This window comes from Crocuta crocuta, unplaced genomic scaffold (genome assembly GCF_008692635.1).
Source record: "Crocuta crocuta isolate KB4526 unplaced genomic scaffold, BGI_CrCroc_1.0 scaffold60, whole genome shotgun sequence".
Taxonomy (NCBI): Eukaryota; Metazoa; Chordata; class Mammalia; order Carnivora; family Hyaenidae; genus Crocuta; species Crocuta crocuta.
Window position 1 is genome coordinate 531,449 of NW_027527145.1, and position 13,719 is coordinate 545,167.

General features: G+C 41.9%; 1 protein-coding gene across 3 annotated transcripts in view; it reads right to left on the reverse strand.

The window, feature by feature from the left end:
* Positions 1 to 220: 220 nt before the first annotated feature.
* KLF12 (KLF transcription factor 12) overlaps positions 221 to 13,719 on the reverse strand; it is a 426,216-nt gene continuing 412,717 nt past the window's right edge. For all 3 annotated transcript variants that reach the window (XM_077761828.1, XM_077761905.1, XM_077761769.1), the window contains one exon: positions 221 to 1,322. In XM_077761828.1, coding sequence (XP_077617954.1) covers positions 1,141 to 1,322 — 182 coding nt within the window. In that variant the 3' untranslated portion in view covers positions 221 to 1,140. The remainder of the gene's footprint in view (positions 1,323 to 13,719) is intronic.

Sequence of the window (13,719 nt, forward strand, 5' to 3'; positions counted from 1 at the left end):
AGGCATCTAAAATGCTAGGGTGTTTTTTACAATCCCTTTAGTAAGTATGAAAATTGGTAACGTGAGTCCTCAGTGAAGTTATTGTAGGCAAGTCCTTTTATTCATTATTGCTTTTCTCCTCAAGAGGCGCATTATTCCATCTCTGCTTTGTCTGATTTTTCATGTTCACTGACTTTGCCTGAGCAGCCCCACCTCTTACCTTGGTGCCAGTGTGTCTAAGAAAGTTTTTTTTTTTTTTCTTCCCCTGATTCCTTGTAATCAAATACTAGGGGCAGGAAGAGATGATGCCTAGGTGACAGAACACTGCAATTTGAAGTGGGGCAGTAGTTTTTTAGACAGGCTCTTCCTATTCAACTACAGAACACCTCTGTGCCAGTCCATGCCAGGGCAGACACCGAGACTAGGCTCCAACTGAAATGTCGCTGCCCCTCTGCTCGAACAGATGAACAAAACAGAATCAAAACAAAACGAAAACAATCAACGACAAACAAATGAAAGGTTCAATGTTGGTTTTCTTCAGGGCATGGCAGAATGACAAGTTGCGGGTGATATCTAGTTGCCGTCATCGCTATTGCAAAGGGCTGCCTGAGTGCCCCTTTAGTTTCAGGTAATGGAACCTCTCCAACAGGCTTCTTCTTCTCTACTTTCATGCTGCTTGCTGGTAACAGATTGGATGTGTGTTCTATCTTACTGAGACAGTAACTAAAATTTCAGTAAAAAGAGGGTAAGGGGTGGGATGATGGGGAGAAGAATCCAAATTTAAAAGGTCTTGCTCTAGCCAGCAATTTGTGGTAGACGACCTTTATGGTATCGATAACAAAATGTCTGACAGCTCAGAAAACGTACACGCTACAGACATCTTGAAATGGCAGAGTACACAGCACGGGAAACAATGCCTGGCTCTTCGGCATTTGTGTCACGGGTCTCCCAGGCCAGCGTGAAGACGTTTCTCGTGTGGTCGTGATGGGGGTTACCTTCAGACCGAAAGGAGGAGAGTTCCTTCCTTTTCCTGCTCTGGGTTCAGACATCGTGGGATGGTGATGCCCTTTTGTGTGAACACTGTGACGGGGATTCAGCCCTGCTGAATTGGGTGCCGCTAAGAGACCCAGCTCTCACGCCCAGCTGGGCACGTAGCACTCCTCACACCAGCATGTGCCTCCGGCGGTGCAGTGCCAAGTGATCCGACCGGGAAAAGCTGCGGTCACAGTCCGCGCACTTGAATGGCTTCACTCCCGTGTGTTTGCGGTAATGCCTGGTCAGTTCGTCCGAGCGCGCGAACTTCCAGGTGCAGCCTTCCCAGGTGCACTTGTACGGTTTCTCTCCTGGAAGAAAAAGGGACACACGCTTTGGTGCTCCATCGCTTTTCCATAATAACCAAGCCAGTGCTACGTGTGGGGAAACTGCGGCTTTCCAGGGGGCTTTTCCATCTGGTAGCCCTTCTGTCCGGAAACCTTACCATCCCGCCAGCGGGGTGGGGGGTCGGTCGGGTGGGGGGGGTTTCAATCTCGTCTCCCCCGTTGGGACACCTGGCAGAGTTCGTCAACGCCTGCACCCTCAATTACGGGGGAGTTACTTTCCGGTCAAAATATCAAAAGGCGCAAACTGATCACTGCTGGATCTAATCACAACTGAGTGACTAAAGAGGCGTTTTAGGTCTCTAGCTAGGGTTGACTGGGCTCTAATGCTGGAACTCCCAAGAATTATCAAGGGTAATTAGTTATGTTTTGTCTCCATACTCCTCCCCAAACGTACATCACTTAGATGGCTTAAAGCTGTTTCACCACATGACATCCATTTATCAGCCATTGAGAATGTAGAGAATTTCATGAAAAGGTAAAGCACTCCACCACTCCCCAGAAATGAGGTATGAAGTACATGTCATTCATAAACCATCTACTTTTTGCTTGTCTCCTGGACAGGAATCCTAGATAGCTTCAGAGTGTAAAGTTTAAATACCCTTTTCAGTGATTTAATTACGGTGAGCCCTGAGGAATCATCAAGTTGGGTCTCGTGTTGAAACTCATGGTGAAAAGCAGTCTGAAGAAGTATGTAATTTGACCAGGTCCTTCAGTCAACTTGTAAGGACAGTAAAATATGCAAAGGCTTTGCTGGGAAAAGATACACTATCCATTGTCCAAATGAACTCCCAGGGGGAGAGAGACAATGGTTGACCCAGGTGTGTTTTTTTCCTGGCTCTCACTCAGAATGGAAGCCCTGTCCCCAGGCAACCCCACAAAAAGTGATCTCTCCTATTCCTTCCATTCAATAGTCAACGGTAGGATTCCTGGCCTCACACAGTCTTTGGTGAAAAGGACCTACAACAGGAAAGGGAGTTTTGGGCCGATTCCTGTGCAAAGTGAGTAGTGTTAACCCCACCTTACAGATGAGAAAACTGAGGCTCAGTGTAGGAAAGTAACTTGCCCAAAGTCAGAAAAAAAAAAAAAAAAAAAAAAAAAAGGNAGAATTCTTTTCCCGTGTAAACTCTGTCATATCCTCAAAGTTAGTTCTACTTTCTCAGACATTCCCAAATTATTCATTTCTTACTTCTATGACATCATCTATCACAATATATCATAAAGGTTTTATTTGGGTGCCTTTTCCTCGACCATTTTCTGAATATGTGGAGGTCAAGGACCAGGCCTCTACCATTTCAGTATCCTCGGAGCCTAGGATAAATATCAAACAAGTGCTTGAATGAATCACCAAAACTACCACACACACACACACAGACACACACACACACACACACACACACACACACAAGTACTGGGCCCTGTAAATGATAGTATAAGGGACACCTATGTGCGAGAACCTAGCCTGAACTGGACCCAACATTTCTCACCCAACCGTGAAATAAATTCTATCCATATGGGTCCTTTCAGGATCAGGAGATCCTTTCAGAAGTGACTGAACTGCACAGACCCATTACATCTAAAAATATTGATGCTCTAATGGTGGGCTACAGAAAGCTCCAGGTTATTCTCAAAGAACTCCTTTCAAGTAGAAGCCTACTGAGTGGATTAGCCCCAAACCTCACCCTCTGACGCATTCTGGCTATCCTACAGAAACAAAAATCTTCATTTGCAGGTGTCTATTGACCAAAGGTGAACAGGAATTAAAAAAAGAATAATAAAAATTAGCAAACCCCCTAACTCCTCCATAGTGTAGCAATGGCAACTGTTAACATGCTTTGATTTGTATGCCACCCTAGATGTTTGGGACGTTTATTATCACAAGCATGGGTGGGAAGAAGCTGAGCTTGATATAAATCACGTCTTCAAGGACACATCCATCCTTGGGGCACTGAGCTCAGCTAGCGGGCTCTGTTGCCAACGGGCCTCTCTTAGCTCTCTCCTGTGTCATTAGGAACCAGCCACAGAGAGTGGAAAGTCTAGGAAGAAAAGAATCCAGGGCTTTCTCAACTGTAGGGTGGATGGAGAAGCGTCACCTCTGTATGACTCCCCTTGCCGTTCCAGATAAAGTGAGGGGAAGGGGACCCAGAGCTGGGACACGCCTGGGAAGGAAGCAGAGGCAAGGAGGACTCAAGAACTTCTGGTCTCACCTCAGGAGGGATGTTACAGGTTCGGATGGCCCATCCTGGGGACGCTTCCTTGTCTCAGGTGCTCTCCGAACTTCCTTGTACCTCCAAAGTAGGCACTTCGTATTCTCTAATTTCTTCCTCACCATTCTAACAGTCTTACTTTTACTTGTGTTTTGGCTGTTTAATAATGGCATTTCTATCCTTTACACTTGAAAATCTATAGCAGAGCGTGGTAAGCTGTGGCTCCCAGGCTAAATCGGTGTTTGGCCTGTTTTTGGTGCAAGCGTTGAGCTTACAGTGGTTTTTACACTTGTACGTGGTTGAAAGAAATCAAGAGGACTATTTCATTGCGTGTAAAAATTACATGAAATTCAAATTTTAGTGTCCATAAATAAGTTTTTATTGGAATACAAATCATGTTCATTTGTCTACATGTTGGTTATGGCTGTCTTCCAGTGATGGCAGAATTAAGCACTGCAACAGAGAATAATGTAATAAAGTATCTAGGCCTGTAGTGCTTAGACTATTTACTATCTGGCCCTTTATACAAAGTTTACTGACCCTTGATGTAAGGGAGGCACCTGAGCTTTTTGTAGGCTTCCTGATTATAGAAACATATTGACTTGGGGTATATAATACACACTGCTAATTTGGGATGGGTGGGTGAGGGAGTATTTTGGCTATAGAATAATCACTTAATCTCCACTAAGGACCCCAACTAAACTTCTAACAGCACACTCAGTAATAAACACACATGATATTTCATATCACATACTTTGAGCATTCTGGATTGAATGACTCTCTGAAAAGGCTCACCCAATCCAATCTGAGTTTAAAAAATATCTTTAGGATCTTTCCCGCTCATTAAAAGATGAAGAGGGTCTTCCTATGAGAGCGAGGTCAGGATGGGGTAGGGTCAGGAATGTCTCTGTATACTTTACCCGGCAACTGAAAGAACAGTGATTCTACACGGTGGAGGCGCCTCTCCAATCCCTTACACTACAGTTGTCTTATGAGGCCACTGTGAACCATGATTTGTTTCTGTTATTAGCTACTGAGTCTGGGAAGGAGGACACCATGAGGGAAGGATCAGAAAGTAGCTTAGCTGTTTGGCATTGTTCCTAACATGGATATTTTAGGGGGCAGGGCACAGGAAGGCAGTGACTGGTAGCGAGGATTTCTGTGAGCCCACAAACTTGGAGCAGGAACACTTTGTGCAAAATCTGAGAAGTATTCTGTGAGGTGGAATCCAGCGCATTAAGCGATCATGAAAGACAAGGCTGGGTGAAACGGGTGCAGTGAGTCAAAAGGTACAAATTTCCAGTTATAGAAAAAAACACGTCATGGGGATGTAATGGAACAGCAGGGTGACTGCGCTTAGCAACACTGTATTATAGATTTCAAAGCTGCTAAGAGAGTAGGTATGAATGAAAAGTTCCTGTCACACAAAAAAATCATCTGTATCTGTATGTTGACAGATGTTAACTACACTTACTGTAGTGGTAATTTCACAACATATACACAAATATCGAATCATGTTGTATACCTGAAACGGATACAATATTGTATGTCAATTATATCTCAATACGAAAAAGAAAGACAAGGAATAGCTCTCAAAAACACAAGAGGCAGACATGTCTCTACTCTTGAATAAAACCAATGAAAATGATAAGGAAGTTTGTAAGTCATTAGGGGCTAGGTGATGAATGAAGGCATATAATGAAGAATGTAAACCTTCCCCACTCGGCAGTGGGGAGGGAGAAAGTATCAGAAAATAGTAAACTTAATTGTCTGAGCAATGAGTGCATTTTCCTCGGAAATTTTTTATAAAACAGTACACTTTCATTTTACTATCCTTGAAAACATAAGCATAATATTCTTTGCCCCTATTGCTTCATTAATAAAATTAGAGTTTGAGTATTCTCCCTTCATGCTTAAAAAAAACAGAGAGGAAAAAGAAAACAATAAAAAGGAAAATAAAAAAAATTAGAGGTTGAGCTATAGGGGGTGGGAGGAGGAGATGGCTGTTCTGATGAGGCAGAGGGTTGGCTTCTGCCCTTCACTCCAGACAGACCTAGGTGTTCATAAGAGACTCTTAAATACAAAGAACAGACAGAAGGTTGATGGGGGATGGCGTGGGGGAGAGGGGACAGTGGGTGAGAGGCACTGAGGAGCGCACTTGTTGGGATGAGCACCGGATGTTGTATGTAAGTGACGAATCACGGGAATCTACTCCTGAAGCCAAGAGCACAGTGTATACACTGTATGTTAGCCAACTTGGCAATAAATTATGTTTAAACCCTTAGAAAATTATAAGAATAAAACTCATATATATTGGCACGTGCGCGTGCACAAGAGAGACACCTAGGTTTTGATTATACCTGCCCAGTGCCTAGCATATTATTAAAAAAAATCAATTAATGCTCTCTTTGGACTAGTCAAGTTCTAGAAGTGGAATAAGAACAATTTTAGTGGTCATTGCACAGTATTAATCTCTATATTTTATGCCTGTGCTTTTAAGAAATTTAAAGGATACAATCTTGGGGCGCCTGGGTAGCTCAATCGGTTAAGCGTCTGACTTTGGCTCAGGTCATGATCTTGCAGTTCATAGGTTCAAGCCCTGCATCAGGCTCTGTGCTAACAACTTAGAGCCTGGAGCCTGTTTTGGATTCTGCGTCTCCCTCTCTCTCTGCCCCTCCCCCACTCATGCTCTGTTTCTCTGTCTCAATAATAAATAGAAACATTAAAAAAATTTAAAAAACAAAAGATACAATCTTATAAGCGAATTAGGGTAACAGACACTTCATGATGTGAGTAAAAGCTTATTAAAAATGATAAATATGTTTGTAAGATATACTGTGGTATGCAGAAATGAGCCCTGAAAGGATATAATGAACAGACAGAACCTATCTTCCATCCTGTCTTCTTTCCTTCAAAATCTTGCCAGAAAGCAGTTAACTAAATGTAATGATAAGATGTTACTGGTAGGCACAGAATAGGAAGTGTCCTTCCCCTGATGACGTTCTATGGAAAGCACTGGCTTGGACAGCGAGAGGAGTCTGCCATCTCCCCGGCTCTGTTTCTACTGCACACAGCTGCTGTGCATCAGGATGAGAGATGGGGAGAGCAAACACGCTTTCCAGTAATTTCTTCAGGAATCATGAATTGTCCTTACACTCATTCAAATTAGATTTCTGCAAAAGGGTTATTCAAAACTGTTTTCCCTAAAAATACGCTAAAAATAAAAACAGCATGCCCACCTTCTTCCTTCATTTGTCTAACTCATAAGTACACTTCCAATTCCTAGTGGCAAATCTTTGAAAGAGTAGTTACTATTTTTCAGGAAAAATATCTGGAAGTTTTGACTTGACCATCAGACCACCCGTGATTTTTGCTTCTCCTAATCCCATGAAATAACGAAATGATAGAAAATGACATGATACATGTCTTTACCAATAAGTCATAGTAGATGATTTTTCTTTGCTAGGTTGAGACATTAAGCCACTAATGTTTAAGAAAAACCTAAGGACACAAACTGGGTAATTAACTGGTAGCTTAATCCCATGCCATACCTTGGGGAGTTTACTAACTTGCAGGTCTTCAGTTCTGAAGCATTAAGTTCTCCGTATCCCAGGACAAATCCAAGCCATTTCCACACTTTGTATTTGAAAAAAAAGAATGCGGCTATTTTTGAGCGCAATGCATCCTCCTCTGTTCCTTAAAAAACCTGGACTAAACTATGAAAACCTCTGAAAAAGGAAAATGTTAACCAAAACTAATAGCAAGAGCTTCTATTTTTTAAAGTGAAACACTCCTATAAAGATTAAAAAGAGAGCAGAAAAAGAACAAAGAAGGGGGTTTGTTAAGTTTTGTTTTGTTTTGAAACTCTTTTTAACTCCACTTTCGGGGTTCAAGTTAAGTACAATTTTATATGCCTAATTGCTTCTGTGTGCGTGCGTGCGTGTGTGCGCGTGTGTGTGTGTGTGTGTAGTCACAGGCATTATTTAAACAGAAGTCTAATTAAGTGTCCTGAGAAAATGAAAACTCACATCAGGGTTTTCTTTTTGAAACAGTCAACAAACTGATTTATTATGAGAACCCCCGTCTCTTTCAATTTTGGTTAAAGAAAAGGATTAAGAGTTGCTAAATGCATTTCCATGACATTTACCCAGCAGAAGCATAATAAAGTCTAAAGAAAACACCAGGTCTTGAATGGATTCCCAAAACCCACGAAACAAAAATAACTTTTTCAGGTACCTCCCATCTTCCCATCTGAAATGCTGAAAGGTAAACGTGTACAGAGACAAAAGACAGGTGCCCTTTCATATTAAAATGACGTGTGAGCAATACACAGAAGAGGAATGTGCAGTCTGAAAAATGTCTGGGTCAAACAAAACACCCATGTTCTCACATCAGCTACTCTCTGCTATTTTCTCAAGCAACTGAAAAGGAACACCTTTTGCAACAGGAAGCGCAATTTTTTTTCAGTTCAGAAGTGCATTTCTGAAATGTGTCCCTGTTTAACTTTTATAAAGTTACGGGGCCCCAGACGCTGACAAATGAGCTTCATTACACCCAAGGCTCAACATATTTGCTGTGACAATCTGTTTCACTTGAGGAATGGTATTTGCATACGATGGGGGGTGGGGAGGCTGAATCAAGATTCCTATCTTGTCTTCTGGTTTCTATTACATTAGTTCATAAAAGTTCACCCAATTTTAGATCTGGGAGGAAATTAGGTGCTTTCAAAATGAGGAAACAGAAACTTGGAGCTGAGATTACAAAGCTCTTGACTTGTCTTCAGGGTGGACCAGGCTGCCTTCTTTATTGGTGGTGTTAAGGTGGCATGAAATAGCAGAGGCTTTGAAATGGGGTAGAAAGCCTGGTCTGATGCTGGCTCAGTCATCGATCTGCAATCAGATCTCAAACTAGAGCGGTCAGCTTTCTGAAACACCATTTTCCCATCTGTAAAATGGAAACACCGTTCCTACACGTGGGAAACTAAAAGTACACATGGCATGTGCCTGAGAAATGACGGGTGCTCCATAAAATATTTAATTTTAGAGTTATGAAATGCAAGGTTTTTCTGTTTTGGCTAGGAAATAGAAATAATATAAAGTTAAAAATAGATTCTGTTTGCTATGTTTCAAAGAAAAAGAATGAAGAGTTTTCTGGTAATTGGATGCCAATTGTGATCTTGATTTTCCTAACATTTTAATTATAAAACTACAAACAGAACAATGTAGTATTTTATAATTTGTTTGATCCATTTGATTTTGTCAATTCAGTTAAACACGTAATCAATGTTAGTCTCTGCCCCACTGAATTGTCTGGGCTGAATTAATGGTCTTTTGTCATTATGTGTAAATGAGACAGACTAGATTTGTTTTTTCTTCCCCATGCAATTACATAGTGCATATCTTTGATAAAAACAATATTTGCCAAAGCATATAGCACTTTCCACGCACCACACTTTGTTCTAAGAGCTTTATAGTACACTTTGCAGTAACCAACTCCACTTCACCCAGAGTGGGTATGTGAGAGAGGAGGATTTGAATCTTGGGAATCTGATACCAGAGCTCACAGGTTTTTGTTTTTTTAATGTCCATTTATTTTTGAGAGAGAGCACAAGTAGGGAAGGGATTAAGAGAGGAGGACAGAGGATCTAAGGTGGGCTCTACGCTGACAGTGGCAGACCTGACGTGGGGCCCAAACTCACGAACCGCAGGATCATGACCTGAGCTGAAGTTGGACACTCAACCAACAAAGCCACTCAGGTGCCCCAGAACTCAGTTTTAACCTCTTCTCTGTTTTACCTTTCAAGACTGTAAGTCACTGGTTTAATGAGCCAGGATATCTGGTCAGAGCTGGATAGGCAGATTGAAAATGTGAATTAATACTTGCAGAACAGACAACGTGTTAATGCAGAGACTGGCCCTTCTCATCCAGAAATCACGTATAAGTGACCTAAAATATCCTATAATAAAAACATATTTTACTGAAAGCAAAAAGTTCAAGGTCTAAGGGTAATACTTTATTTGGCTGTTCTGAGTTTATTTTTCCATGTAGTAACAATATTTATTTTGCTATGTTTCTGGTTATATTTTCCTTTTAGTTTCTTTTTCAGAGTTCTTCCTTTACCTGTCACAGAAATGTTTACCAAGATTCTGACTTCTTCTCACCAGCCTAAGTCCTCCTTGGCTCTTACGGCTTCCACCACGACTTGTAAGGAAAAGATTCCTAAATCTCTACATTTCAGTCTCTCTCCTAAGCGTTACAGAGAGATCTACCACAGAAATGGTGCTCCAGAGGCAATCTCAACATGACCGAAACTTTACTCAGCAGCTACCTCCTAAATAAGACCAGTTTCTCCTTCTGCTTTGCTCTCTGGAGAAAACGGCAATCCTACCTACTCAGGTATCAAGTCTTAAAGCACTCTAGTTGGAAGGATTTCTTGGACTCTTCACTGCTGCTCTCTGCCTGCCCCAACCTGATTATTACACCTGCCATTCTGCCTCCCAAGTATCTGTCCAGCTGTTCTCTCTAGTCTACCCCCCCAACCGCCACCAGTGGTGGGCAGCCTTTCTTTAGGTTCTTGCCACGTTCCAGTGATGCCAACTTCTAATGGTTCTGTGTCCCTGTCTCTTGTCCCACCCTCTCCAATAACATCTGTTCTACATTGAAGGAACATGTTCTCCAAGACCATCTGATCACGTTGCTGCCTGGTACCCTGGACACGTCCGTGTTAAACTCTCCTCGCACCCCACCGTGACTGCTGGTTTTACTGTCCATCCGCCCCATGAAGCGGTTCAGTACTGAGGATGGCTGCGGGTTTTCTTCATCACCATGTCCCCAGGGCCTACCGCGGCTTGCAGCTCAGCTCAGCTCGGCTCAGTGCTAGTAACTGTTGCTTAAATGAAAGACACTACTTTAATTCAAATAGCTCACGTTCTTTTAAAAATGTAACATACAACAGTCAACTCAAGAGTGGTTTTAAGGGGGGGTGCCTGGCTGGCTCAGTTGGTGGAGCCTGTGACTCTTGATCTCAAGGTTCTGGGTTCGAGCCTCATGTTGGGTGCAGAGCTTACTTGGAAAAAAAAAAAAGAGGAATTTCTTTTGTGAGGCAGAGAGCCTTTGCCAGCATCCTACACATTCTACCATCTTTTCTATTCTAATGAATTAGAGTATGCCTTTTTGAAAAGGAAAATAAATTTGGGAGATTTTACTTAAAATTAGTGCTATTTAAAGGTCTGGTCTACAAATATCTCATTTTAAACCTCTGAAATTACTAATATGACCTGTGAGTGAGCCTTCTATTTTGGTGTTCAAATGAGCGTTAATTATTTCCATCTTTAACACATTTACTTTATAATTCTTTTTATTCGTAGTTATGAAGCTTTTTTAGAATTATCACAAGCATACTAAGTAAACATCATTTTTATATATTCTTCAGTGGTGGATATATTTTCTGCAAAAAAATACAGCTCTGCACGATCTTTAATCATTCCATTAAACCCACCAATTTTATCTCAGGAGTAGTTAATTTTGCCATTCAGGATAAGATGACCAAAACTCACAACCTAGCCATTGTTTGATAGAACATAAGAAAGTACAAAGGCTGGGAAAGTTATTATCTTACTCCTGCCTACAACACAATTTTGATTGGTATATGGATAAAGTAAACCCAAAAGTAAAAGAAGGAAAATACAGAGCATGGTCATAAGATGCCTTTGTGTTTTTAACTTTCCACTGTCATTAACGATTGGTGTGCTAACACAAAAGGAATTAAGAGGCAGAACTCATTTTGTCATTTATTTCTTCAACTGGGGTAATAATTGGTAGGCTGTTGGAAAAGCCATTCCTTTCCTAGGATATGAAAAAAGGTGAATTTATTTTTAAAAGAAATTAAATAAGGCAATGCTCTTATTTTATTTTTTAATTATTTTAGTATTTATTTATTTTTGAGAAAGAGAGATTGACAGAGTGAGAGCAGGGGAGGGGCAGAAGGAAAGAGAGACACAGAATCTGAAGCAGGCTCCAGGCTCTGAGCTAGCCGGCAGCACAGAGCCCGACGTAGGGCTCGAACCCACGAACTGGGAGATCATGACCTGAGCCGAAGTCGGATGCTTAACCGACTGAGCCACCCAGCTTTTCTTTTCTTTTTTAATTTTTTTAAATGAATAAGACAATGCTTTTAAGACAATATGTATAGCGCAGGTACCCGCATTCAGATCATTGTAGATCTTATTAGATTCAACATGCTTCTACTTGGTAAGCCTCCAGGACGGGTTAGAGAAACTCCTCCATAAATGAAAACAAGTACAACTTTCACAGCATTTTGTTATTCATCCAGATTATTCCTGTTCCTTTTAAGAGATGGCGCTTGAATGTTTGCTCGCTGGGGTGAGGAGGTGTTCACCACACCCGTGCTTCAGGACCCATCACCCAGGCTCTGCTGCTGTGGAAACTTGTATCAAGCTCACTCAAGCCTTTCCTATCATGCTTCACAGCAGCAGATATTTGCGGGCATGGCTGTCTCCCCCATCACACTTAAAACTCCTTGCCGTCTTCGTCCTCACAGCGTACGCATAACTGTGCACAGAGCTGCGCACTGAACAAGCACTCAGAAGCTGCCTATTTAATAATGCTTCTGGTCTATTTAATAATGCCTTCTCACTGGCTTTCTAACAAAGTAAAATTTTAATAGACTCCGAAGAATGACCAGTTCACATTAATGAAAAGCTTTAAAAATAGACCATTTAAAGTCACTTGTTATCTCCTTACTTCAAAGCACCTGAATGACCGTCACTAAACAGGTACGTAGTGCTGACTGGACATGCATGGGAATGTGGCTTGAGTGGTGAGGAGGCTGGCAGGTTATTAGCAAACTTGTCTGAGAGCACTTGTGTGACACCAACACAGGTTCTAGAGAAACTGGAGTTTGAATCCCAGCTCCACTGCTCAGCCATTGCTGATAGTGGATAAGTGCTCTCACCTTTCAGGGACTTTAGAGATACAACTAGAATAGGAAACAAGAAAGGCACTACTCCTGGAGCTGAGCTCTCTCCCATCTGTGGTCTCTCCATGTCTGCTCATAGCACTTCCCCCTCCTAACCACACGCGCCGGATGTCTTCAACATCTCCCCCTCTCCTACCCTCCTGTCAATCAGATGCCAGGCCCTGTTGTGTCTACAGCCCCAGTGTTTCCCACATACCTTCTTCTGTGTTGTGACACGGAAATGCCCGAGTACTCTAGGGTCATGGAAGGTACTACCTGCCTAGGGAGGGAGGGTAGTCAGATGGCTTAACAGCCGAGGGGACACTGAGATAGTGTTGAAAAGCAAGAAGAAAGGAGGCCCCTCAGGCAAGTCATTTCAGGTAGGGGGGAAACGGGCCAATGAGCTCCACATAGTTGAGCACATTAGGACATCCATTCCTTTGTTTGCCTGAGGAAAGGGGGAGATTGGGAGAGGGTCAGCAAATGAGGTGTAACAGGTGAACAGGAGTCAGATGAGAAGGGCCTCATGTCCGAGTAGGAAGGTGTCCCCAAACTCCCTGGCGGTCACAGACAGCTCCTATTGTGTTCTTTCAACCTTTTGCTTGGACCTTTATTACAGGGCTTTGCACACTTGACCTCTGTTATGACTATCCATGCAACTCTTATCTAGTACCCTTATGGACAAGTTCATTGAAGATGGGGGCTTAGGTCTCTTTCTGCCTTTTTCAAGAAAAAAATCTATAATGCCTCAGACATGGAAAATGCTCCATAAATATCTATCATGTTGAATCTGTCTACAAATGGGCTTTTTCAAATGGAAAATTATGTTTTACTAAGCATTTTATATATATTCCTTATAGGGTTATTTACATTACCATTTTATCAAAATGATGATAAAGAGGGCTTATTAAGCAACAGCTTTCACTCAACTTCTTGTGAATCATAAAAATTTTAAATCAGGAGAGTCTGAAGTACAGAGGTGACATTATTACAGCTGCTTGTGATGACTGCGTACTAAATGATGCACACTTTTTTGCCTTGAACCTGTGGTTACAGTAACAACATATACCTAGATCAATATGCCTACATACACAATTTCAATTCGACAAATAATTATTGAGTCCTTGAGACATGATAGTCACCGTAGTGACTGGAAACATAAAAATGAGGCCCCCCCCCC